General features: G+C 36.9%; 7 protein-coding genes across 7 annotated transcripts; 4 read left to right on the top strand and 3 right to left on the bottom strand.

Annotated features, from left to right (window-relative positions):
- Positions 1–268: 268 nt before the first annotated feature.
- GCK72_025460 (uncharacterized protein) lies at positions 269–774 on the top strand (the record flags this gene model as incomplete). Its single annotated transcript, XM_003103590.2, has 2 exons — positions 269–595; positions 643–774. The coding sequence occupies 2 exons, from the start codon at positions 269–271 to the stop codon at positions 772–774; spliced, it is 459 nt and encodes a 152-aa protein (XP_003103638.2).
- Positions 775–5,778: 5,004 nt separating this feature from the next.
- On the top strand, positions 5,779–9,130 carry GCK72_025459 (uncharacterized protein; the record flags this gene model as incomplete). Its single annotated transcript, XM_053736348.1, has 4 exons — positions 5,779–5,830; positions 5,883–5,989; positions 6,044–6,226; positions 6,944–9,130. 4 exons carry the CDS (start codon positions 5,779–5,781, stop codon positions 9,128–9,130), a joined length of 2,529 nt encoding a protein of 842 aa, XP_053579914.1.
- Positions 9,131–10,174: 1,044 nt separating this feature from the next.
- On the top strand, positions 10,175–12,670 carry GCK72_025458 (uncharacterized protein; the record flags this gene model as incomplete). Its single annotated transcript, XM_053736347.1, has 15 exons — positions 10,175–10,199; positions 10,363–10,481; positions 10,533–10,651; positions 10,699–10,806; positions 10,855–10,949; positions 10,999–11,138; positions 11,189–11,263; positions 11,315–11,471; positions 11,520–11,646; positions 11,696–11,831; positions 11,878–12,036; positions 12,090–12,173; positions 12,231–12,316; positions 12,369–12,527; positions 12,571–12,670. 15 exons carry the CDS (start codon positions 10,175–10,177, stop codon positions 12,668–12,670), a joined length of 1,689 nt encoding a protein of 562 aa, XP_053579913.1.
- Positions 12,671–14,059: 1,389 nt separating this feature from the next.
- On the top strand, positions 14,060–15,685 carry GCK72_025457 (uncharacterized protein; the record flags this gene model as incomplete). Its single annotated transcript, XM_053736346.1, has 4 exons — positions 14,060–14,182; positions 15,002–15,124; positions 15,198–15,461; positions 15,539–15,685. The coding sequence occupies 4 exons, from the start codon at positions 14,060–14,062 to the stop codon at positions 15,683–15,685; spliced, it is 657 nt and encodes a 218-aa protein (XP_053579912.1).
- A 2,218-nt stretch (positions 15,686–17,903) lies between these two features.
- Positions 17,904–18,281, bottom strand: GCK72_025456 (uncharacterized protein; the record flags this gene model as incomplete). The annotated part of the gene is made up of 3 exons (XM_003103628.2): positions 17,904–17,964; positions 18,012–18,115; positions 18,225–18,281. 3 exons carry the CDS (start codon positions 18,279–18,281, stop codon positions 17,904–17,906), a joined length of 222 nt encoding a protein of 73 aa, XP_003103676.2.
- Positions 18,282–20,312: 2,031 nt separating this feature from the next.
- Positions 20,313–20,716, bottom strand: GCK72_025455 (uncharacterized protein; the record flags this gene model as incomplete). The annotated part of the gene is made up of 3 exons (XM_003103608.1): positions 20,313–20,460; positions 20,510–20,610; positions 20,657–20,716. 3 exons carry the CDS (start codon positions 20,714–20,716, stop codon positions 20,313–20,315), a joined length of 309 nt encoding a protein of 102 aa, XP_003103656.1.
- Positions 20,717–22,535: 1,819 nt separating this feature from the next.
- Positions 22,536–23,303, bottom strand: GCK72_025454 (uncharacterized protein; the record flags this gene model as incomplete). Its single annotated transcript, XM_003103648.2, has 4 exons — positions 22,536–22,641; positions 22,690–23,009; positions 23,056–23,160; positions 23,211–23,303. The coding sequence occupies 4 exons, from the start codon at positions 23,301–23,303 to the stop codon at positions 22,536–22,538; spliced, it is 624 nt and encodes a 207-aa protein (XP_003103696.1).
- Between the last annotated feature and the right edge of the window lie 3,259 nt (positions 23,304–26,562).

The following is a 26,562-nucleotide window of genomic DNA, read 5'->3' as shown; positions in this document are numbered from 1 at the left end:
CTTTTTTTGTTGTTGTAGTTGGGGTAGTTTCTATCATTTTCCCAAATATCTAAGAAATCCCAACATTAAATTTTGGATCATTCCCACGTGAAAAAATATGAGCAATTCCATAAAAGTGATAAACTTTTAAAAAAAACATTATGCCATATTTCAAGTTTATGTTTGTAATAACTGTCAGTAAGCTCATTTGTTTCTACTGCAATTTATCAAAACATTAGGTTTCCAGTTCCGATCTTAGTTTCCATATTTATTTTTCAGTTCAGCCAACATGTCCTCCTCAATGGCCATTCTCACCACCATCGTCATCTGTCTTCTCGCTACAATCGACGTGAAACCTGCACCATCAGGCATTGTTGAGCAGGAGAATCACTCAAAAATCGCATGCTGGGAGTCAAAGGTCTCAGGAAACCTCGAAAGCGGATTTCAGCTGAGCGGAGAAGAATACAAGCTCTGTTCATACATGCCGTCACCGGCAAACTACGAGCAAGGATATGTGAATGGAGTAGACCTTGAGTCAGATGATTATTCACATGTTCTTGGTCTTCTCTCCACAACCACACCAGGATACTCAATGTTGTCAGTTTGTATCCACGAGGTAACACTATACACTTTACACATTTTGTAAAAACTATGTTATTTTAGGCCTTCACGTTTCGAGGCAACTTGACCTCAACCCAATATTCAATTCGATGCCTCTGTAATAGATCTGGCTGTAACATTCCGAGTAGCATGGACAACTTTTTCACTTTTAACCAGTCCCCAATCTTTTTGTAATTTTTCCCATCCAGTTCTTATTTTTGATGTTTTTTAGTTTTAATTACAACAGTACTTATTTTAACAATTAGCCACACCTGCTATATATTTATTTTTAACACCATTCTTATGTTCATTCAATGAGTTTCTCTATCCTTATTTATACTCTAGTTTTTCTCCCCATCCAATGGATTCACAAGTTTTAAAAACAGATTTTATTAATTTATTCTTCAATTAATCGTTAATGAAATCTTTCTTTATTTACACTTTCTAGCTTTTTCAGAATTCTAAACTTCAGCAATGAGACAAAAAATGGAAATAAGTGCTTGCACTTTTTTAAAAATACTTTACACTGCCAGAATGAAGAGTGTGGCACTTTTTTTAAAGAGAGAAATGAAGAGTGAGAACGAGATGGGTGATATTTAAAGATTTTCAGAGAGTTTGAATGCCAAAGGATTACAGGTAAATATGCTCTCCAATGACGGAGAAAAGACTGTGGGAAGATTCAGATTTTCAGGACAAGGATTTCAACTCAAATGGATTCCACATTGAAATTCAAAATTCAAAACTCAAATCTCTTAACTCAAAAATATTTCCACTCTAGTTAGTACATGTGAGCCCACGTAAACGTTATGTCCTTTTACGTCATTCATAGGACAAAACCAGGGCAAAAGTGGGAGTATGGATTATCATAATTTGTAGTTACATTATCAGTTGATATTTGATTTTATTGTTGAAGCTGTTTTTTATTCACACCTCTATGATTTTATGCGTTGTCTAGCTATTATTAGTTTTTTGGAAAGTTTGTGGTTTTCTCCGGGGATAATACCAGTGGTTGTGACAATCTGTAAAAACTTCAATTTATATCTAAGGAGGAACATTCCTAATACAATCTCGCTTTCTGTGAATGTATGTACTAAACTAATTTATTTCATGTGTAGCTGCAACTTATTGGAATAAGAAAAAAGAGCATATCCGAGCCATTTTCGAATAAGCTCTGTCATCCGTAAATGAGGTCGTGAGAACAAGTGGGGCAAAGTATTTGATCACTTACTTTTCTGTTAGCTTAAAAACTTTATCACCAATTGAAACAATGTGGAGGTTTCTGCCGAGTTACCTACATTTCCTCGATAAAAACTCCATTGATTAATGCTGCTTACAATGTCCCTTGCCCAAACTACACATTAATTTGACCTGATCATCAATTTTCTCATCTAATCTTGGCCCAACTTTTTTAGCGGATGTAATTTCCTAAAACATTAAATATTTTCCTAATCCTTCTTTGAGGTGATTTCTTAACTTCACAGGAATCTCTTTTTCTCTTCCAATTTCACAAGCCCCGCTCTTGTCTGAAATCCCTTACACCGCGGCCTCGGTTTGAAAATTTCCACTCTACTTGGCAAATCCCCCGCAAAAGTAAAATCTTTTACGTCATACAAATGATAAAGTGAAAACAAAGTTGATCATAATTTGTAGTTACCTATGATATCACACGGTAGATTGGAGCGTAGGAGTGGTTTAGAGTACGAATCTCGGTTGACTAGAGAAGTCACATTATCGAAAAGAAGCAAACATCAACGAAATGAGTAACCTCATCAGACGATTTGAGGTTTTGTTTTTGAAGCTGTGTATTGATCACACTTTCGATTTTCTTCGAAAAATTGCCTTGTACTGTTTCAATAATGCCTTTTTGAGATGATTCCTTAAATTCACGGTACTTGCCCTCCAACCTTTCTCCTTACCGTTTTTCTATGATGTTTTCTCACCGAGGTCTTTTCTTTTCTTTCAACTTCACAAGCCTGCCCCTTTGTCTGAATGTGTCACCGCGGTTTGGGTAATGTTTGAAAATTTTCCCTTTACTTGGCACATCCCTCACAAAACGTCAAATCTTTTTACTTTATTCAAAGGATTAAATGGAAAAAGTGATTATAATTTGTAGTTACCTATGATATCACTTTGAGCGTAGGTGTGGCTTAGAGTGAAAACCTCGGTAAACCGGAAAAGTCACTTTCACGAAAGGAAGCAAACATCGACAAAATGAGTAACCTCATCAGATGATTTTAGCAGCTTACTTTTGCTCACGATACGGATGTGTCTTACAAGTTACCTATAATTTCACATAGTACATTGGAGCGTAGGAGTAGTTTAGAGCACGAATTTCGGTGATCCAAAGAAGTCACATTTTCAAAAAAAGCAAACGTCAACCAAATGAGTGACCTCAGAAAATGTGTTTGAGTTTTGTTTTTGAAGTTGCATATTATTTACATCTTCATGAGTTATCCAGCCTATATTTTTAAATAATATTCTCTTGGGAAAATATTATTTTACTGTGATTATTATCGTATTCAGTAGACTGAAGACTAGTTTTTGTGCCTGGACAGTTACAAATCAATACGATTCCATCTTTCAAGGAACGTTGCAAGACCGTGGGCACACTCAAACCACTCTTTTCTATGTTAGGTGAGGTTAATACTTCATTTTTCAAATCTTCAACAAAACTAAATCTGTCTGTTGTGTTTTTTCGTCTTCTGAAATGATATCCTTATAACTTCCGCCAACCTTGAACCACTGCCGCTCAAATTTGTTGGCAGGCTTTTATTCTTGAACTTCTGTTTCTTTAATCATCCCTACCGTTTTTAATCGTTTTCTTGCGTTCCCAGTTCACGGCAGAGCACCTCCCTTTACACTTCTTCTGAAGTCATATCCTGGTTTGATCATCTAGTCGTCAGCAGCAGCCGATGTTATTTCCTTATGAATCGCACAGCTTCCACATGACAGATGCCACTTGACATCTGCTATCGAGAACCTGGACTTACCTTTGCTCACGCCACCGTGAGCAAAGGTAAGTCCAGGTTCGTTTATTTTGCTTATTTTCGAAACAAGCGAGTAATTTCTATGACAACCACGGATTACGAGCCGTGCTGGGCGTTCATTCCCCCTTTCCAACGCTCTTTTCTGAAATGCCGACCAGCGCGTTATCGGTTATACGCTCAAACGGCAGAATTTTGGGATTTAAATAACCATTTTTTACTTACTGCCAGAACCACTGGTGTGAACCCTGGACTTCAAAACAAGAAAATCTAAAATCATTTGATAAGGTTATATTATTTGATATCATATTATGCTTGAGCTGCAGATTGTTGGAATATACACAACCATTTACCAACATGGTAAGACTAAACAACTAGGAGTTTCCTATTTTATACATTTGCAATATCGTCTTATTGGACGTTTAATAAGCTAGCCCATGTTACCTAACGTTTTGTCAATTATCCTTAATGTGTGCCGTTTGAGGAAAACGACAGAAAGGGGAGCTATATCTTAAGGAGAGTATAATGCATCTCCGTATTGGTCAGCTCCGTTGCTGAAATATGACCATATTAGTCTCTTCTCAGCATTTATCCGAACAGGAATATCAAGCTCATTCAGGAAATGCGTCTTCTGTAACGTTTCGGAACCCTTGATATCCTTCAATTGTTTTCAAATTTCAATTCATACGTTTCTTTTCATACCTTCCCCATGAAATTCATATATCACTACAATTTCGTCTTTTTTCCTCTTTCGTAAATCAAACACGTGAAAACTCTCCACCGGCGCGCTCTCTTAATCTTTCTTTCACTCTCTATCTTAATCTCTTCCTCTTCATTTCGCACATTTTCGAAGCAAGAGAGTAATTTCTATGGCAACCGCGGCTTACGAGCCGTGCTGGGCGTACCTTCCCCCTTTTCGCTCTTCCCCTCTCTTTTTTACCAATAATTTCATTATTATGATCTGCTCTCCTATCTGTCTACCTCTCCTTTTTTTCTCTTTCGTTTGCGCTTACAGTAGCGAGCATAAGTGAGCACCCCTTCATACTTTTATATGTAACTCTGTTGAATCATGTCCGTTTTGCATAAACTTTTTTTTGAAAGAAAGCCAAAGTATTCAGCAATAAGAAAATATGTTTTTTGAAAAATTTCCGTTACTGATTTTTTCGATAATCGATTTTTCCTGATCTTGATTTGAAAATTCAAAAAAAAACTTTTTATTTTTCTCTTGGAGATATTGAGTTTTTGGTTTAAAAATGTTGGAAAACACTCAAATAAACAAAGAATTGTGTTGAATTGGCTTCTCAACTCCTGAGTATCGTGCTAGAGCTCCAGAAGTCAAAAGTAATGCCCTCGGGGAAATCACTATAACTCATCAAAAAATGCTCCACATTTTTTGAAACATGTACCAAAATACGTGTTTTGAGTTTTTCTACAAACCAACATTAAAAAATTACAATTTTAGAAAAAATAATTTTTCAAATTTTTTTCACTCAAAAATTATTTTATTCCCATTTTTTCCCAATTTCCGTTGTTTTTTGGCTATAAAACGTACATACCTTTCAAAAACTGTTTGCAAAGTGGATTATCACAAATAACAAAACACATGTATGTATTTCTTACTTGTGTTATAGCCAAAAAATAACGGAAATTGGGAAAAAATGGGAATAAAATAATTTTTGAGTGAAAAAAATTTGAAAAATTATTTTTTCTAAAATTGTAATTTTTTAATGTTGGTTTGTAGAAAAACTCAAAACACGTATTTTGGTACATGTTTCAAAAAATGTGGAGCATTTTTTGATGAGTTATAGTGATTTCCCCGAGGGCATTACTTTTGACTTCTGGAGCTCTAGCACGATACTCAGGAGTTGAGAAGCCAATTCAACACAATTCTTTGTTTATTTGAGTGTTTTCCAACATTTTTAAACCAAAAACTCAATATCTCCAAGAGAAAAATAAAAAGTTTTTTTTTGAATTTTCAAATCAAGATCAGGAAAAATCGATTATCGAAAAAATCAGTAACGGAAATTTTTCAAAAAACATATTTTCTTATTGCTGAATACTTTGGCTTTCTTTCAAAAAAAAGTTTATGCAAAACGGACATGATTCAACAGAGTTACATATAAAAGTATGAAGGGGTGCTCACTTATGCTCGCTACTGTATGTTCTCCGGTACATTACAGTTTTTCAGGTAATACAAAAAACAGTCACGGGAAAGATGGGCAAAGAAAAGATGGAAATCGCGGCTGAGTTTTTGTCCAATTACAGCTGTAAGTTTATTATCACGTGCATGATCAATATTTATAATTATAACATTTTTAGCTGAATTTTTCAACTGCCTTTACTGTGGCAAAGATGAAGCATCGGCCCTCAAGTTCCTTCACCACACAAAAAACTGCCCATCCCGGGCACATGCACCAGGGGATTCGGTAAGAACTATCATAACAGTTTCCTGGTTAATATGTGGATTTTTGAACTTTCAGCAGGCGCCAACTGACAAAATGGCAAAAAAATGGGCCGAGTTCAGACTTGGATTTAACATTTGGAGAAAGATTTCAAATATTGCCTTCGAAAAGGACGTTAAGGAGGAGATGGAGTGCTACTGCTCAGATCCAAATGAGGAGCCAGACCTCACATGCTCAGCGAGACGAGTTTGTGTCTACAAGGTGAGCTAATGGGACATAACACTTTAACCGCCCATAATGTTTTAGAATACAGGCTAGCAATGTTTCATTGAAAATCAAACTTTTACTAGATTCCGTAGTTTTATTTTGAAACTAATGAGCTAGCTTGAACTTTAACAGAGCACAAAATGACATCGCAAAATATTCACAATACGTCTCCCCACCTGGTTTGAGTCTGAAAAGTTGCAAAATCCATGAATTTTACGCTTCCCATTTCATAATATGAGGTTCAAATGATGTAACTAACAAAAAAACTATTGAGAATGCTATGTGGGTGGATAAATAGGGTCGCATACAGTACCGCTCAAAAGGCTATCAACTTTGACTGTTTCCAGTAGAAAATGACCAGTGTTTTTCGGTGTTAAATGGTTGTTCAATAGATTTAATTTTGTATGAGCTGAACAGAACAAAAACAGGACATAATTTTTGTAGTTGATCGTTTTTTTGGAGTCCCTACCATGAAATTTACATCTAATTAATACCATTTCTACTTGAAAACGACTATAATTTCAGTGCATTTTCGTAAAATTTCGGAACTTTTCATTTCGACAAACCATAACTTGCTGATAAACTAGAGAAATACTTGATGGAGCTTTTATTTTTGTTGAAGGTGGGTGAAGACAAAAAAAAATTGAGAAAAACGCTCACAAAATTTATAGGACAGTAAAAAATATATAATACATCCATTTGAATTTTCAGAACCAAGCCGAATCAATTCTGGAAGCGATCAAAGATAGCTACAAAACCTATCTCACACTACGAACGCAACTCAATCGCCAGCGGGATTTCAGCAGCATTTTCAAAAAGAAAAAACAATTGAAACAGTTGATGAAGGAGAACGAGGCGAGCGATGAACCAGACAAAAGGAAGAACTATGAAGAACTTTTAAATTCAACTTCCTACGATATCAGTGACGCACTTCTAACTAACTTCATGGAAGATGTAAGATCGACGGTTCATTCAGAAGAAGAGACCTACTCGCAACTTCTCAAAGTGATCAACTTATTGAAGACTAATGACTTGGAAAATTTACAAAAGAAAGACGAAGTGGACATTTATGAAGGTGGAGTAAGTGACAAAGAAATGGACGATGCTGATTCGGATCGTAGAATGCGTCTAAGCGTTGATTGGGTGAACCAATCAATTCGGAAAATGTGGCGCCTATCGAAAGATATCGATAAACACACAGTTGCAACATTACAAGCTGCAGAAAATGCGATTGAAGATCTGAATATCGATGTGCTGCAAGTTGCATTCTTCAATTTCCAACAGAGAATTCGATTGGCTAATGATATCTGGACTTCCGCGGTGATGACCATGCGCAAGTGTCAAGAGTTGTACGAGACGGAATATTATGACCTCGTTCAATTTGGAGTGCAGTTTGATCCAACGCCTGTTCCTGAGCCGTTCTTGTCTCCGTCTCCTCCAATATTTCAATTGAGACACACCGTGCGACCGCTTGTAAAACTGAGATTCGTATTGGACAAGTACTATAACTACCAATTTCGAGACGTGGACACTATTAGAGAGTGTTGGAGAGAGAAAATCAGAAAATTGAAGGCTGGACCACCGATGAATAAAGAAGACAAAGCTGGATTTAATCTTTTTCAAGGACTGTTGAAGCAGATTCTCGCATTTCTCGATGAGTACAATTTACGTCCTTACCGTTCAATGGGAACCAAAGAGAAGTTTGATGAAGTTGGATCCTGCAACTTCGAAACCATGCTGTTCCAAGTTGGAGAAGTTCTACATCCTGAAGATTCAATTATTACCGATGAAGATAATGAAGAGATTGAGAAATGGATTGCACCAGAAATCAGAGAACCCACTTATTCGATTGTTCAGTTACAAAACGCTCAAGCAGCCATAAAACTGACATTGAAAAAAAAATCAAGGAAAAGGAAACGTAAGGCGGCGGCTACTGACAGTAGTGAATATGATGATGTAAGCGGAACAAATACTCCAGATGATCCAATAAGTAAAGCCCGCTTTCCGAAAATTCGAAGAAACGCTATGCCACCTACGGCAACTGGTTTATTACTTCAGCTTGCTCAGCGAGCCAAGCAGAATAAGGAGTTGGAGGAAGAGAAATCAGCTAATCGAAAATGTAAAATCAATTATGATGAATTTGAAGATGATCCAATGGCGTATTCCTTGCTGGCTGATGAACCAGCCCGTGAAAAAACTGTGGTGACTGGAAAAGCTGAAGATCCTTCAAACATTTCTCTGTTCAACGGCACCCCAAAGAATTCACCGAAAAGAAAATTTGTTTCCAAGAACAACAGTATCCTTGTGACAATAGAACATCCGGAAGAAGTAAGACAATCAATTCGAAATTCTTCTAAAAATGGATCTAAGTCGTCGAATTCCTATGAAGTGATGGAATCAGTAGGAATGGGTGGCATCGGACAGGTTGTAGAAGATGCCGACAAACAGGCAGCTATTGATAAGAAAACCCAAGAGGAACTTGATCGTCTTTTTGCGGAAGAACTCATGCGAGAGGAAATTGCAGCCAGTCTGGCACGAAATCGAGTTCATAAGTATTTTGGCGTAATGGATCATAGAGAGTTTTATGGATATCCAGTTGAAGAGAAGAAACATGATTTGGATAAACAGCATTTGAAACTTTTAGCCAAATCGAAGAGATTCAAAAGGGCAGAAGGAGATTACCTAGCTGGAAATTGTATGGTGTCACATAGAAAAGAAAACGCTCAGAACCGAACACCAGAGCCAATTATGGATTCCGGCAAAGAAATTGTGGATGTTCAAGTAAACGAGACGATGAAATTCATTCTGGCTATGGTAGCTGACAGGCATACTGATGTCATGGTTGATCAACCCGGAGAGGATGTTAGTGCAAGTCAAAGCCAAGAAAATGATAATTAAATGTAAGGTGAGTACTGAAATGCATGGAATTTATCTATTGGGTGTATGTAGTGCTAAACTTCAACCAAAAATTATATTACTTTCATTTTCAGCCTCATCGACGACTACAACATCAACAACGACTACAACACCACCAACTCCACTTGATTCCGACAGGACTGCAACTTTTTTTCAAACTACATAATTTTATATTTATATATCTATTGTATATTTGAAAATTCAACGCTATTCATTAATTTTAATCACACATTATTTATTTCACTCTTTGATATCTTTCCTCGCTACCCGTTTGACTTTTGTTTATCCAATCATTGTGATCATTGTGATTTCTTCAATTATCTCAAATTCCAGTCGCATTTTTTCCAAGATATTTTTTCTCAATTTTTGCCATATTTATTCATATGATTTGATATGCATTCTTCTCCTCAATCTCATCTCCCCCAGTTTTTGCATAAATATTACCAAATATTACTGTTTCGCTGGCTCAGAATTTCGAGGTCAAGCATTAGCTCTTCTCTCGAAATCAATGGTTGATTTCAGGTTTAGTAAAGGTACTAGTATAACAAAATGTAATATAGACTCAAAAGGTGAATAATTGTTAGATTTGTTGCAACTTAATGCATCGCGCAGTAAAACAGCAAAATACCTACCAATTATTAAATTCTCTCAATTACACGTGTTACTAGCCGCCAGTCCAAGTTCACGATAAGACAATAATCTGATAAGTGAATCGTCACAACTCTTCATTGCGTAGAGAGCAGACACAATGGCAGAGTCACGCATTTTGCAAATTGATTTTTTTCGTTTGATTTTTGATTGTGATAATAATGGAAAATGAGAATAAAAGCGAACGAATTTATTTGCAACTTTATGATTATGAAACCAAAGTGAGTTTTTGTCTTTTCATATTCCTTACTAATTTAATAATTTGAAAAGTTGGTTAGTTCAGGAGTTCTCCGGACTAACAACATACCATGGACTAGTTCGGATATATAATTCAAATACGTGGCCTTCTCGTATTTTCTGGGTAGTGGTTGTATTGTCATGTCTATCGTTATTTATGATCCACGTAGGTGTTTTAATTGTAAGGACACCAATATCTGATATTTTCAGAGTGGCTACTTACTATTGGGATATAATTCGAAACCGACATTGTTTCAAACAAATACTATTGTTCCGATGAATGGCAAGAATATTTGCGATGTGTCATAAAATAATCATAATTATTTCAGGTCTTTCGTTCCCTGAAGTTACGATCTGTAACTTAAATCCATTGAATATGTCTAAAGTGAGAGAAATGCACATTTCCAGTTCAAACTTGAATTATATTCTAAAATACTTCAATGAAATCGTAAGTGTCTCATTATTCTTTGTCTTCAAATCAATTATGTTCGTATCACAGACGAAATCTCAGTACTCTGCAAATAAAATTCAAGATGAGAAATTCAAAAATTATCTGTCACAGTATAAAAACGCAACCGGGAATAATTTCGATGTTCAGGATTTTTTGAAAACTGTCAGGTAATCAATATAATTGTTATTTCTCTGAAAGTCACATTTGATTTCAGTAAAACTTGCCAAGAAACATTTGTGTCGTGTAGTTTTGGAAAAGAGAAAATGGAGAACTGCTGTGAGCACGTGAGAACAGAAATGACAGAAACTGGAATATGTTTCAGGTTAGTTGTTGTAGAAGTGAATTAAAAATCAGAAAAAAAGTATTGCAGACTTTCTAACAAGAACAATGCATACCGACAGTGGTACAGTGGAAATGGTTTCGGTTGGGAGTTTGTGTTAAATGGGAACAATGATGTTAATGAAGGTTTGAAAATTTTGAAACATTTTATAAACGTTTTTAACTTTGATTTCAGATTATGAGCAGCTAGATGTAGAGTTTGAACGAGGTTTTGTCATAATGGTCCATGAATCTGACAAGTATCCCAGAATCAACTCATATGGTTTTGCGGTATCACCAAATTCCCAATTACATGCAGCGATCGCAATGAAAAACGTACGTAACAATGTAAAAGCCAACATGAAAATTTATAATATTATTTCAAGATTTCCCTGCTAGACAAGGCTAACTGGGGCTCGTGTTCCAAAGGATGGTCGCACAATGAGACAACAGATTTTACAGTAAAATATTTATTTTACCTGTATTCAAATAATAATAATTTATCGTTATAGTACACTGCAAACCATTGTGAAATAGATTGCAAATTGAGAAAAGTTCAAGAAGAATGTGGTTGCTCTCCATTGGCGTACTCGGCTAGGCACAGCGATTTGTATAGCAGCAGGGTGTGTACCCCATATGAAATTTCACAATGCTTCCAGAAACTACGGGGTAAGTTTTTATATAAGTTTAAAAAATGAGGGTTTCAACTGATTTTAGGTACCCATGGTCTCTGGGAGGACGGATGTGACTGCCCCAGTGAATGCAATCTTTTGGAATTCGATGTCACTAACAGCTACTCTGACTTAGATGGAAGAAGTAGAGGGTTTAGTAGTCACCAAGTACAGTAAGTTGTCTCATTTTCTCATTTTTCAACTCAAAATATTATTTTGTAGAACCGACATTTCTCACGTGAGCCTTTATTTCTCTCGAGTCGCTTATGAGAGAATCGAGCAACAAAAACAATTGCAAACCGCCGATTTGTTGTCAAATATTGCAGGATCTATGGGATTGTTCTTAGGAATGAGTACAGTAAGCACTGTTCAACATAGCTACATATCTAACTTATTCATTGCAGGTCACCCTTCTTGAAATATTTATTTACCTTTTCAAATCTGTTTGGGGAACTGTTAACTCGACGAGACAGCAGCAATTTGTGGATGCTGTTGCAGAGGAAGAAAAAGAAAGGGCTCAAAGTATTGTTATCATTCAAAATGGTGGGAACGATGAAGATCCGGTAAGATTAAAAGTTTTGGTTTTATTTGATACTCATAAGTTTAATATTTTCAGAAAGCACCCCGATTCCCTGGTGGCGACCGCAAAATGTCTGGTAATTCTATTCATATCCATTTGGACAGAAGGAACAGTCGCATGGTAAATCATTTTTTGTGATAACGAATAAAAAATACGACTAATTATCTGAAATTACAGCTGCGAGGAGGAGATTTGTTCTCAGCACCCCGTGGATCTGTTAGTATACCTTCTCAACTATTATCTCCTCTGTCAAAGCATAACAGGTATGCCGTCACCGTAAGAAAGCGTCAGAAACCTTAAAAACTACATTTTCAGACAATCGATAAGTTATGGTCAATTGGGACGCAAGGTTTCTGCAATGGGCTTATCCTTGCCTCAAGCTCAAGACAACGTTGAAAGTGGAACTGGTCCACACCCACCGAAATCGCCGATCCGAAGATGCAGCACTTCTACTACACCAAACATGCTTACACGGTTCGTTTGTCTCTCCAAAATCTTTTTATGATCGGGTTTTCAGAAAACTAAGCTTTGCCAGTCAACACTCGGATCCAGCACAGCCGGTACATTTGTCAAGAAAAGTCTCCACATCCTCAATTTTTAAATCCCAACTTATCTGAAAATTAGTCAACTTAATTTTACGAATAAATGAATTATGCACATTGCGTTTACTTTGTATCCGACATAAAATGAGGCGCTCTTATATGTTATAATATTTGTTGTGTTTGTTACGCTATCGCAGCAACAAAACATTTTTTATTCTTTTCTTCGGTCTGCCACGTCTCCAGTGTGTTTTGCGCTCTACTGCGCTATAGAGAAAGAGGTCCCTTTTTATCTTAGAGTTACATTTTTGTACAACTTTTCACATGGGCAGAATTCAGACTTGGAAAATCTCGGCCCGGCTCGGCTCGGCCTCAAAAATGTGAACACTTTTTTCACGACACTTTTCGAAATTTTTTGAAATCCTTATCAAAAGAAATCAGAAATCCTATGTACTCATGAGTTTTTATAGATATTTGAAAACATACTTCCCATTTTTTTTGCGAAAAATCTGAAAATTATTCGGAAAAATTCAAATTTTCAAATTGTTGTACTGAAGCCCGGACCGGTTAAAAATCTCAAATCGGCCCGTTCTGGGAAAATTGGGTTTTGAGTTTGAAAATTTAGAAACATGTGGAATCCTTACGTCTCTATAAAATATTTCTGAAAATTTGTGAAAAACATCTATGATCAAATTGATTTATCCAAATTTCGAACGCAACCAAAACGCAAGGCTGTTTAATACAATTTTTGATGCTGAGGTGTTGCAGCGAAAAACCTAGTCTGTACTATCAATACCTCAAGAAAATGTATTCAAAATGTCATGGACAGGAAGCATCTAAATTGTCATACGTTTCAGGAATAGTCGCTACTATTCAAGCTTCAAAAAGAAAACATTTTCAGAAAGAGCACAGTTCCGAAACGATTTGCTCTTAGCATCCTGTGTTTCGAATTGTGAAAGTTCCAATTGTAGTGTGTCTATTTCAAATCCATCAATATTTTTTGCTGTTTCTAGTATCTGTTACCCAGAACAATAATTCCAGAAGTTTTGAGAAGTGGAAAACGTTCAAAATCATATTCTCGAACTTCTCATGAGTTTAGGAATTTTTGAAATGAAATCTACGTTCTGTCTTTCAGCCATATTTTTTTATTTCAACGCTTGAACGGTTCATGACTCATTCAATTCTTCTTCCTTCGCGACGTCGCACCATCGCACGGCCGTTGCTTGAAACCCACCACACCAAGAGCGTCTTTCTCCTTTTCGCCTTCTCGTGCGCTGTCTTTGTACTCTCTCTCCAGTAGTTCTATTTTTCTGCACTTTTTTCTTCTTAACCTCTTATTCTCTACTGTATCTCATTTCCATCATTGGCCGCATCTCTCATGCCGAAGATATGTGCCCTCTCCGGTCAGCAGTGTGCCTCATTCTATCTGCCTCTTCTTTTCCTACTCCTCTCTCTCGCTCTCTTTTTATGTCCTCCCAGCCAGCAAGCACAACCGCGTTGCGACCGCGTCCTCTTATGGTTCTATGGGTCTCGGCACGACAGTCAACCGTACCCAAGGAGGATTTACGAGACAATTTCTGTGAAGCTGTAGTGAACCGTTTGTAGTAAAACTGGAACTTACAAAACTTATTGATTTTTTTAATGAAAACTGAAACAAAAATATGAGAAAGGTATGTTTTCACTTTTTATACAGGAAAATAATTAAGAACACTTGGAATCAGCGCGGAAACCCTTTGACTGCTATCCAAAATGCTGTTAAATCAGCTGCCAAACGAAATGACTGTCCTCTACTCAATTTTCTACGTAGAATTGTGAGGTGCCTGCTAGTTTCGGTTGCTCAAATGCTATTCAAGTTGAAAGCGTTCTGGACTGACTGATTCGTGCAAAGTACGGATAGTTTTGGTTTGGTTTTCTTTTCATGAAAACAAATTTCGTTTGAACAAGGACAGCTTGTGAACAAGGAAAAAGAAAAGAAACCGATGTGACATTTATTATGCTGATGTGAAATGAGTAGCAACAAGTGACAAGCCAGAAAGTTCAACTGGACTTCACGTAGATTTTGTTTTGAGAAAAAAACAACAGGAGAAACATTTAAAATTGAGGAATACTAACATAAGAAGAACTGGGAACCTGATGAGAACTCAATTTGGAAAAACATTTGATTGGTATTTATCACTGTCATGAAACAAATTTTATGCATCGTTCATACTCTGGATAAGATTTTCTGGATTTCTGATATCTCCACATGAATCGGCGCAAAATGAAAAAAAAAGAAAGTCATATACTATAATATTCCGTAATTTCCTAAAATTCTGCGTCGGTTTAAAAAGAGATATCGGAAATCGGACAGCCTTTACTCGAATTCAAAAGATGAAAAGGGCAATCTTTTTAAAACTAGGAAATTTTTAGAATAACTCATCGTCTGGCAGCAATGATGACGTCAAAGATGATTCGTTCGAATTGTTGGAAGCACTGCCGGCGATGCAGCATGATATGATGCTGATCGACATCAACGACACTCGTCTTCAGCATGTGAGTTATTATTAATACTATTATAGCAGTTTTTTGTATTTTTTCATTAGTATGTCTATCCCTATGCTTTCAGCTCAGCGACTATACAGGAATTGAGAATTTGAGTGCTAGTTTGTTCACATCTCCAGCTTTCCCGGTGGATGGCGTCATTTTTGGTCCAAATCATAGACTGATAATATGTCTCAACTGTCGTCGGGCCAAGCAGCCTGATGCGCCAACCATCAAAATCTGGTTTTTGGTGGACTCTGGATCAAACTGTACGTTTTTAGACGAAAAAACGATCACCAAACTTACCGGATCCGACGCCATTCCATCGGCAATTCCTGTTTCCATTCAGGTTTAGTTTTATCACTTTCAATTTTGAGATTATTCTTTTATGATTATTCTTTTTCTGATTCAAAGTTCTTATTTTAGGATGAAAATTCTGTGATTGAATGCAACCTATCTCACAGTCACTTCAAAGGTGCGAACGTATTGGGAATGAGAGCTTTGCTGGATCTGGAGGTGACGATTGAAGGGATGAATGGCAAGAACAAGAGTTGGCACCTTGCGAAACAGTAATGGTTTTGCAATGTTCCTGTTCGGGCATCACTATTTTTGATAGAACTCGGGAGACGAGCTCGTTACTCTCATCCTTCTGTAAATAAGTTGTATTTTTCTCTTCCTTCTGTAAATAAGTTGTATTTTTCTCTTCCTTCTGTAAATAAGTTGTATTTCTCTCTCTATCTTCTGTAAATAAATTGTATTTCTTTTTTCCTTCTGTAAAAAAACTTTTAAAACTTTCAAATCAGGAGTGATAAACTCTAAAAAACAGTTAAGAGACTCTGGAAAACTAAAAAGTTGGGCAGCTTAATTCGGAGAAGAGACAGAATTCAAAGTTTTGTGAAAATTGACAAAAGATAAAGTGATTTGCAAAGGCACACGCCTGACTTGCAACTTTAGGAAATGTTTGTGAATCGAGCTCATTTTCGGAAAATTTTCGGGCTGCTTAATGAACATATGCCGTTTTCAAGCCTAGTCTCTTTTTTGTGTGTCGAGTCCGTTTGGCACATCAGTCCGTGATGTGCCGTGTACGAGAGAAACCATCAATGGGTGTGTTGAGCGTTGTCGATTGACGTGCCACCAGAGCTCAACACACCAACTAGAGGTTTCTTCCTTACACGGCACATCACTCACTAATTTGCTACTGGAACTCAGCACATCACTTCCTGAATTGTGTAGATATTGGCACATCACAATCTGATGTGCCACTCGAGTTTGGCACATCGATTGGAGGCTTAAAAGATATCCGCGGAGAATGTCTCAAAAATTGGAAATTTTGAAGAAATTCACTGACCTTTATGCACAAGCTTAACACATGAACATAACATTTTGCTTTTAAAAAGTCATTTATTGAAAAAAGCATTATGTCGGTTGTATTCGTAATATCAGGGGCCTTGTTTGAAAATGAATTAAAAAATGTTCGGTTTGACTTCGGCATTCCCATCAACAATCCGTTTTCACACTTTTTTTCAGTCTTCCTACTCGACATTCAGGTCGGTGTTTCATTGTACTGCATGAATTGAAGTTGCAGTATTGTCGATGGAGCTCACAATCACAGGTTTTTCTCTGTAATAGAGTCAAATTTGGAAATACAAACATTTATTTCAAATTTCCCAAATACAGTTACTTTTTTATGCTAATTCAGCGATAAATATTGATAATTTCGTTTCGAACTACACGGGCGTTTTTGATTGGAGTAGAGTTGTTTCAAATCTGCTCTCTAACGTGTCATTCAGGTGGCGGTAGTTTGGGAGAGTATGTAAGGTCATCCTCTTCTCGATTCACTGGTCACATTGATGGGAACTGTTCAAAAACGCATCATTCTCTCACAGTCACATAACTGTTACGCCAATCATTGCATTCTAGATTAACGATTATCAGTATTGCACGTTTTTCATCTTCAGCGTTCAGTGAAAAGTGCCGTCACTGTGTCCAAGTTCCTTCGAATTTCAAGTTGCTGACTTCTATGACACGCTAGTAAACGTTGAGAACTGAAATTCAAACTTAAGTGCTTTCGTTTCAGAGATGAATCTATTTATCAATCTTGCGGCCCTTCTCCATCTTGCTTCATGCATTTTATTGCCAACTCAATGTTTCAAATATTTCTGTAGTCTGAAAAAAAGATCTATACCTTCATTTCATAGACAAAGGTTTAAAATTTTAATGCGTACAAGAAACAAATAGAAATAAAAGAGAGAAAGCTCCTCGTAAATCGACACATAGCTGTGGCCTAGGAATTTTTCCTCCGGGTGGGATACCGGAGTATCGTTTCTCCATTCTATTTGCATTCTATTGAAAAAAGAAATGATTTCTGATGAAAAATGAATAAACTCATTTGGTAAACAGGACCCAACAATAAAAATTGAGCTTTTTCAGGAGAATGAGCAAAATGATTTAGAAAAATGGGTGAACAAAAGAAAGACTAACAAAATAATACAAGATTCAGCATGAAAAAATAAAGATGAAAATATGTCGTTCGTTTGAGTAGCTAGTCCCAGAGAAGACGGCAAACCCGGTTCATTTGCCAACTCTGTCGAAACTATTCTGAGATACTCTTGTTTTGTAGAAATTCTCATGAAAACAGTGATAAACATTTATTTTTTCAAGTAAATATTATTACTATCAAAAACAAACTATAACTCAAAAGTTGCCCTATTAGCGTTTTCTAACTCCTTAGAGGCGAGTAACTTGGCTGTCATTGGGATCCCTTATTACTGCGACAAAGACTGTGTATGGGCTAATATCCAAAGAATCCAAGTGTTTCGTCATCATCCAGCAAACGTCCTCGGAGGCACAATCTGAAAGTGATTCATGCAGAGTTGAAACGTTTTGAGTAGTTTCTCACCGCATGTTTCTCAAAGGTTTACCAGTTTGAGAGGAGTAGGAGATTTTAATTCTGATCACAGTTGCGGCCGCTTTTCCTGACATGGCAACATGCGAAGTACCATCCTGAAAAACGTAGTACTGTTTTTGAATAGTGATTTGTTTTGGCAGTTCAATTTTCAAATTCCATCTATGACGCCTCAGGTTTTCAAGAAGGGTCAAAATCCGCACTTACCAGTGAAATGACAGAGAACGGAGTGAATTCCTCGGTTTGTGTTGAAAAGTCAGGCATATTTCTAGCGTATCCTAAAAATTTCATGCTAATTAGTCGTCTTGGATCATCATTGAGATAATCAGAAAAAACATTGAATTTAAAATAGCGTGAGTTAGAGAAAAAAACGAATCATAAAAAAAGGAAAGAAAGAAAGGTGATAAAAGGGAATGTGAGGGATGGAGGAGAGCAGGTTCACATGATGTCTCCATCTTTTTTGTCGTGTCGCGTTGTAGTCAACCACAGAATATAGACAGGGATGGTATATTGATTGGATGTTAACAATAGCCAGAAAATGGGAAAGAGTGTTCATGATGTTGAGTGATAATGCACGATAGAGTCCTTTTGTCTATGTATGCTAATAAAGCTGAACTTTTTGATTTAATGGGGTTAGTATATGACTAGGTGTAATAGCAATGTTGAGACTTGAAGGTAACGCTATGGAGATTGTGATGGGATCAAAATCTTAGAGAAAAAACTATCTAGCTTTCACCAAACACACAACCTCGTTTCGAAATGATTCGGATTCATACATATTGCGGATTCTGACGTTATTGATATGTTAATCATGTGAAAAAATAGACAAATCCCCGATTGACAACACTTGTCAAACACAAACATCTGAACAAAAACTTGGAAAGCTTGCATTCGGAGAGAATAAGAAAATTTATTCGGGAGGTTTGGTTACAGCTCCTAACAAGAGAAGTCTTTTGAGGCGTGGCTTTGGATCGACGTATGAGTTTGCTTATTGGGACAACGGAGAGTCCTTTTTTGCAGTTTAAACCGGCTCAGCTTTTCCACATGGAACTCCAAACCGGCAAATGATAAACGAAAAGATGTTCATATTCTTCCAATGTGCGAAAACAGTTGAGCCGGTGGAGAACACATACGAGCTAATTCTATGTGTGAAAAAGCTTAACCGTATTAAAAGTTTGAGAGCTCATTACTCGGCTTACAAAGACATTCAGTCGGGTTTGATGGCAGAAATGAACACCCCGCAGACAAGAGTGCCTATAACCCTGTTTATATATTGTTTTAAAACCGCGTCTTCACTTGCTAGGTAGACCGACGATGGCTACGTTGCGTAATTCTCAATGGTTTTGCACTTGCTGGCGACGAGCCTGGACGAGGGCCGTCGAAGGTCACACAAATACAACGAAACTTTTTTGTTAACGAATAATTGATTAAACTTGCTATTTGGAATACAGGGTGACTAATAAGTACACTACGCTCTTAATTCTTGGATACTCGGCGGGAAAACGCTTGAATAAAAAAAAAACGTTATTAATAGTTGGAATGTTCGAATTAGATTCAGTTTTCAGAAACAATTCGAAATTGTATACTTTGGCTTTGATACAGACCTTCAGACGTCCACTGAAAAAAATTGCTTGTGCGCCGCAGGTAGTCGACGTCTACTTTGTCCCATAACTTTTGAAGGACGGTTTTGAGAACAACAGCTATGTTGTAAGTGATTCCTTAGATCTTGTTCTTCAAATATTCCCATACGATGAAATTTATCGGATTGAGATCCGCCGACGATGCAAACCTAAAGTCGTTGTTCGAGTAGCCAGGAAAATGAGAAAGATGATGAAATTTGTTGATTTGGAACTGTGGGTCATAGCCCAATCTTATTGAAAGATGAAAAAGAGTCCAGTTGAGTGTTGAGCTGAACAAAGGAACAAAATATCCTTCCAAACCAAGTTTTGGAAGACGCCGAGTTGATTTTCGCATTTCTTTTAATGAAAACTAACGAAGTTCTACCGTAAGATGTCACCTTGGCCCATACCACCACAGTTTTAGAAAAAAGGTGATTATGGGCCTGGTGACGCTAAGGGGACCTACTATCACCTTTTAATAACAAAACTTTTAGCTTTTGACGGTTGGAAAAAGGTTCAATAGTAAAAAATTATCTTTCTGTTTGCCAAATTTCAATTTTACAGTACCCTATGTTTTTACTCCAATTCAAAACTAAGTAAACAAGTTTAAAACATTGAAACAAATTCATTGGAAACTGTCTAGACTGGTCTCAAAAACAACAAGACAATAATATGTTTATTCCGCGGTTCTCCTCTTCTGCACAACTCCATAAACACCTGGTTGCTCGACAGCGATTTCGAAGACCCGAATGACATCGAGGTTGCGTAGTCCCATTTTCTCAGCAGTGTCGTTAAAGGCGACAAAGTGCTCGCCAAACAGAAAACTGAAAAGTACCGATTGAAAATGTCATTCTGTCACATGAAACAACTCACCAAAGTTTGTTGATGTCCATTGCGAGTTCTCTGGCAAACTGTCTCTTGAGAAGTCTCATCGGTGTATTAGGTTTGATGAAGTAGTGGATTTCAAGATGATTCTGCAAAAAATATGACATTTGCTTGATAGCATTCGAAACAACTTACCTGCTTGATTACTCGGACGGCCAGTTTTCTTGGCTCCTCTACAACTTCCACCTTGGACATCTCACTACTGAAATCAGAAGTATTAGAAAAGATGGGAAAATGTTGACATTATTTCTTGGAATTGTGGAAATCCTGATTTCACTTTAGCAATGAAAAAATGAAATAACCGTTTTCTTTCTACAACGTCTATCTGTTTCACAAAACATTTGTCAACTACAAAAATGTGACCCTATAATGTGGTATATAGCCAAAAGCTATTTGACCGTAATATCAAAATATTACAGTTCAATCGAAACATTTGCAGACGATAAGCTGTCATCAGGCGTGGTAGGTGTTCCAGGGCCTGTTGAAGTAACACTCATCACTCGTCAGGTTCTGAAAACATTGGTAATTGATTGAAACGATAGAAATATTTGACACGAGTTGAGTAATGCGTATAAAATGTACCGGACGCAACGAAAAATGAAAATGAACAAATCTATGGCACAAAAATGAAGGGTGGTTCTCACAACCGTTCTCCCGGTAAACATGAGACATTGAAATTTAATGTGATAGTATTCTATTAGTGCGAAAAACAGAAAAGGAAGGAGAGCGCAGAGTTTCGAAATAGAGACATGTGTTTACCATTCTCAATTATCCTTGACAATCCTAGGCAGAGAGTTGAAATTAAAGTGAATATTTGCTCTTTCGTGAGTTTATAGCACTACTAGGTTTACTAGGTCTGAACAGCTTTTCTGTAGAACAGTGGACTGGTACCACAGTACCGGCACAAAATATATCATATTTTGCTTTTTTTCGGTTGTAAACTTCCAACTTTGAGAGTGCGTCATGATAAAGCTAACTGTCTCACAAAATACATTTTTATGGGATCGAACAGGCCAAGAATAGAACTCCATTTTTGTAGCTGATAACTTTTTGCACTGCCGCTCTCTAGTAAGTCACATCTCGACAAAGTAATTTCTCCCTCAAATCAACACATTTCAGTCCAAAATGGTGCGATTTTGAGCTGTCCATTTGAAACGACCAAACCTCTCTAGGAAGCGTCCGTACAAAAAAGTTCTCAACTTCAAAAATGGGGTTATATTCTCGATCTGTTCGAATCCATAAAGTTATTTTGTGGGACTGTTAGTTTCAGTATGTCATACTGTCAAAGTTGAGCATTTGCAAGTGAAAAAGAAAAAATATGCCATATCTTTGGCCGGTACTGAAGCTTGAAAATGTTAAGAATCACATTACCATTCAAAAGGATGTTAACTTCTGATTGTTTTCAGGAAAAGTGACGAACTATGAAAAAGTGTCACAGACTTGCTGATGTTCCCATAAAGTCAAATCTAGAGTTTATTTTTGTAGTTGAGAATTTTGTTGCACAATCCTTCTTCGAAAAATAACAGATCGACAATGTGATCACAATGCGAATTATTTAATATAAAATCAAATATGTAGATTTTTGGATCATACAAATGAAGGGCTCTTCAGAAAATTTTTCTACAAAAAATTTAATTGAAAAACTGACAAAAAACCTTGAAAAAAACCGCGTTCGATGATAAAAGACTGTTACCGAAGGGGTGAACCGCTCTCAATTGCTCTCTTTTGGATACTGTACGTTCAAATGAATATTCCAAGACGTATTTTTCGTGTTTTTGTATTCCTAGTCTCTTCCTGTTCCATTTCTATCTAACACAGTTTGTTTATTAGAATAATGAATTGGATATCAAGAAACATTTAAAAATATTAAAAATCTGATCCAGTATTAGAAAAAAGAATACCGAGAAAAACGTTTTGTATATGAAGAATTACAGAAAAATGAATGAAAACTCTCATCACGTAGTTAAATTCTCACGGGCGTCGTTATGTTCATTACATATATCTACAGTTCTCTTTATTTTCTCTGGTTTGAAGTTGATTTCTTCTTTGGTACAGCTTTTCTCCCAGTCGTTGGATTAGGTGCAATTTCAGTTCTCACTATAGTTGGAACTCCAGTTTTTCTAAAAAAAAGTATTGAGATTTGTTGTATTACTCTAGTAAAAACTCACTGAGCCAAACGAGCGCTTTTTCTGGTTCCTGTAGTTGGAGTTCTCAGATTGCGCTGCCTAGTGTGGTAATTACATAGTGGAGCACGATGGGTACCATTCCTTAGCAGTGCCTCCGGTATCACAATAGCCTCCGGTCTTGGTCTATCTCTATTTATAAGAGACTGCGTGATTTCTTTAATTACATCGCGATTCTCTTCTTGTTCTTGAAACATGAAGGCTAAAACTTCCAGTATCATACCAACCGTTTTGTTGCGGTGCTCTGTCATCTCTTGACGGAACAATTGATTTTGTTGGTTCAGAGTGTCGATCAATAATCTGACCTAAAATTCTTTCTTTTTATTTCTACTAAAAATCTAAATCTAGTACCGTATCTTGTAGAGGATTCACGTCGGCGTTTTCGTTTCGCGGTGGCATCATACCAGCTAAAAAACCATTGGTGATGCCAAGCTGGTACACCTGGTCCAGAGTGTCCTACAAATCTATAGTATTGAAAAATGCTCTGAAAAACTTCAAACTTATACCTGCGCAGTTGCTCTTATAATATTATTGGCGGCTATTGGGTCACCTTCTGGCAAGTTCTGGAGTGCTGCCAAATTTAGGGCGAAATTGTTCATTCTGAAAGCGACACACCAATAGAATGAGAATCCAATGAGAACCAAAGTAATATCTTCAGTTTGACACAAAATGACAAAATTACTTGAACCTTCTCGAACGGTTAGAGATGATAAAAAGGCAATACAGGTTTTCTTTTTTGAAACTTTTGAAGGAGGAGCATCAAGAAAAAGTGTACATTCGAGAGAGATAGAGAAGAAAATTGACGAGAGAAAAATGACTGCCGTATGCGTGTCTTTTGTTTCTAATCGGTTGATAAGGTGATAGAAAAGGAATTTATCAAATAGAAACGTCGCGCGAACAAAAATTCAGTCACAGTTTTGATAAGTTTTGGTAAAAGTGATAAGGAGACGGTAATCAGTTAAAGGAAGACTAAAAATGTTAGTTTGCTTCTTGGTGAGAAATATCTCGAATCCAAAAGAACAAAATGGTACATAAGTATTACCTGATATGAACAAACACGTAAGAGATGGTGATAATCCTCAGGATTAACAACAGATGAGAAAATATTAAGCGGTGTGTTCCGCACAACGAGGTCCTCTGGTGGAAAACCGAGAAAACGGTTTTTGGAAGATTTTTCCGTTCCAAGTTTGCTGAAATCATGCTTGTCAAGTCCCGGCCCGGAACGACAAGGCCCGAGAAGACCCGGAATCCCATGCCGAACCGGGCCGAGACAAGAAAACTTGTTGAAGGTCGGGTCCGGATTTTAAAAAAAACACATTTTTAAATCATAGTCGAAAATTTCACTTTTTCGCAAAACAAAATTCGAAAAACTTGAAAATAAACTGAATTTTGAATTTTGACACCAATCATCCGAGACTTCCACCCGGGCCTACGAACCGGGTCTTTTTTTCTGACAAGGCTTGGCCCGGGCTTTGACAAGTACGACTAAAACCTCGAAATCCTGAATATTAGACGATTTGTTACCACCAAATAATGAAAGTTACTTTTCAACCATTTGAAAGTTCATACTTCTCACATTCAGTTTTTTTTAAAATTCCCGAACTTCCACTCACTTTCTTTCACCCCGCGCAAAACCGATTCTGTTTTATTTGTCATAATTCATAGGTCTCTTGCCCAATCGTTGTGTTCTTCATCAGACGATAAGATGAAAAGATAAGGACACACCCCGCAAACCTTTGATGTCCGTTTTTTTGTAGAATGTGTACCAATACTAAAAGAGACGAAGATGATATTGTCTTCTCAAACAACGGCGGAAAAACCAAGAGAAGATATTTTTCTGATTTGGGAAAGTTTGCGTGGTAAGGACGAAGAATGGGAGAAAGTTGGACTATTTTGGAAACAGAAACAGCGTTTGAAATGTTTTTTTCCGAACTTTTCCTGAGTTATGATGTTTTTTCTGAACAGCAGTGTATTTGGCAACAATCCCTTTCCATCTGTTGTTACACTGCCACCATCATCACTCACATTCCCATAATGGTCCAGACAGTACAAAGTAATTATTTGATGAATCACCGATCGGCAAGACAAAATCTCTTACCTCTGCACAGAAAAGGTTGCCTTGCATCATTAGACCACGACTCTCGTATATATGAGCAAGGCATCAATTATTTCTGGCAAACAACATTGCAATTATTTTGGGTCAAGCAGATGGTGTATCAAGGTGTGATTATATATTTTGCTTCTACCGTATGCTTAGGAAAACAATATGGCTCAGTCAAGTTTGAAGATATATATCTTCCGACTTTGATTTCAAAACGGGATAACCACTAAGATACATAATTCCGTTCATATTCTCTTCATCCGGGAAGGTGATGAATAAGGTGTTAAGTGATAGAACCCTTTAATTGGGTGTCATCATCTGTTTCTTTCTTAGCAATCCTCTTTCCTTTTTAGACAACAATTCATATACCAAATATAACAATTTTCGCGGCGACGGCAAAAGTAACTAACCATTTGGAGAATTGTTTCGTTTTTTATCCGGGAAAAAAAAATCATTCCTTGCCGCTAAACAAACATTGTCATTTTTATTCTTCTAGTGGACGACCATTTTTCTTCCCAAAATTCGGCAACCGGAGCCTTCTACGTATATGTTATCTTCAAGATATCTTATCTTTTGTATTGTTTTACAAAAGCAATTGGTTCCGTTGGTATGGGAAAGTCACGGATTGCTTATAGTTTAGGTTTTCTTGGTATGAGTTTTTGAGAATTTCATAACCGAAGTTTTCGAATTATCTTCAATTTTTTGTTATTTCGAATTCAAATTCATGTAACCCTTTACCTTCTTATTTTCCCATTAACAAACCGTCTACTCAGCGTGACACACTAGAGCCTTATTTGAATGGCATTGTTCTATTCATCCCTCGTTGTCCACTGTCCACTCCTCAAAATACTAAGCCCCAGGTCTTATCGCAAACAGAAAAGATGGATATTGTCCTTGAACCCCCCTTTTCTTTTCTTTTCTGCATCTTTGCACAGTAAAGCCAACGCAATCCCCTCCTCTTAATCAGATGATGTCAGTTGTCCAGGTGACCGCGGCAGTGTTTGACAAAGGTGTCTGCTTGTCTGTTGTTTGAAGGGGCTCGGATTCTCGAGATGAGTTATGGAGGAGAGTTTTGGCGGGTCATGAGAAAAAGAGAAAAGGAGTACTAAATGGAAGTTGACAAATTCTTTCTGTTGGGAAGGGAAGGAAGTCGTCCTTATAGTAGAAAATTATAATCGTGCAGGATTACTCCGTTTCTATGGTCCTTAAAAAGATACTACTGAATGACGTAGCTCGAATTGTCCACTTATTTCAATACCATGGGGTTTATTTATTTATTTCATCGAAGGGTGGAAACCACTGACACGAAAAATTTAATTGGTTTTAGGAGTTGCATAAAAGACATGATTAATAAAAAGGGAAACGGGAGGTATGGGGGTATTACCCAAACTACCAAATTTCGGCCCGGAATCAAAAAAAATTTTGAAATTTTTTTTTGATATTTTTATCAAAAATAGTCTAAAATCCTATGTATGGTTGAGTTTTCATCAAAAGTTAAAAATATTTCGAAAATTCGACTTTTTTTGGAAAAAAAGTCTTTTAAAAATTAAAAATTTCGAATTTTTGCACTGATACCCGGCTTGACCCGTTGCAAGTAAAATTAAGAGGCTTACTTTCCTCTGAATGTTCAAAAGTACACCCATTTTTTGTTTTTTTGTTCCATTTCATCGTCCTATCTATCTCTCCCACTTATTCGCGTCTCGATGAATACCCCAAGAGGCAGAACGCCGAGGGAATTGTTGGCTCGTTCTCCCGCC

The sequence above is a fragment of the Caenorhabditis remanei genome, chromosome X, assembly GCF_010183535.1.
Source record: "Caenorhabditis remanei strain PX506 chromosome X, whole genome shotgun sequence".
NCBI classification, from domain to species: Eukaryota; Metazoa; Nematoda; class Chromadorea; order Rhabditida; family Rhabditidae; genus Caenorhabditis; species Caenorhabditis remanei.
The sequence above is the reverse complement of the archived record's forward strand: the minus strand, read 5'-3'. Positions and strand labels throughout refer to the sequence as shown.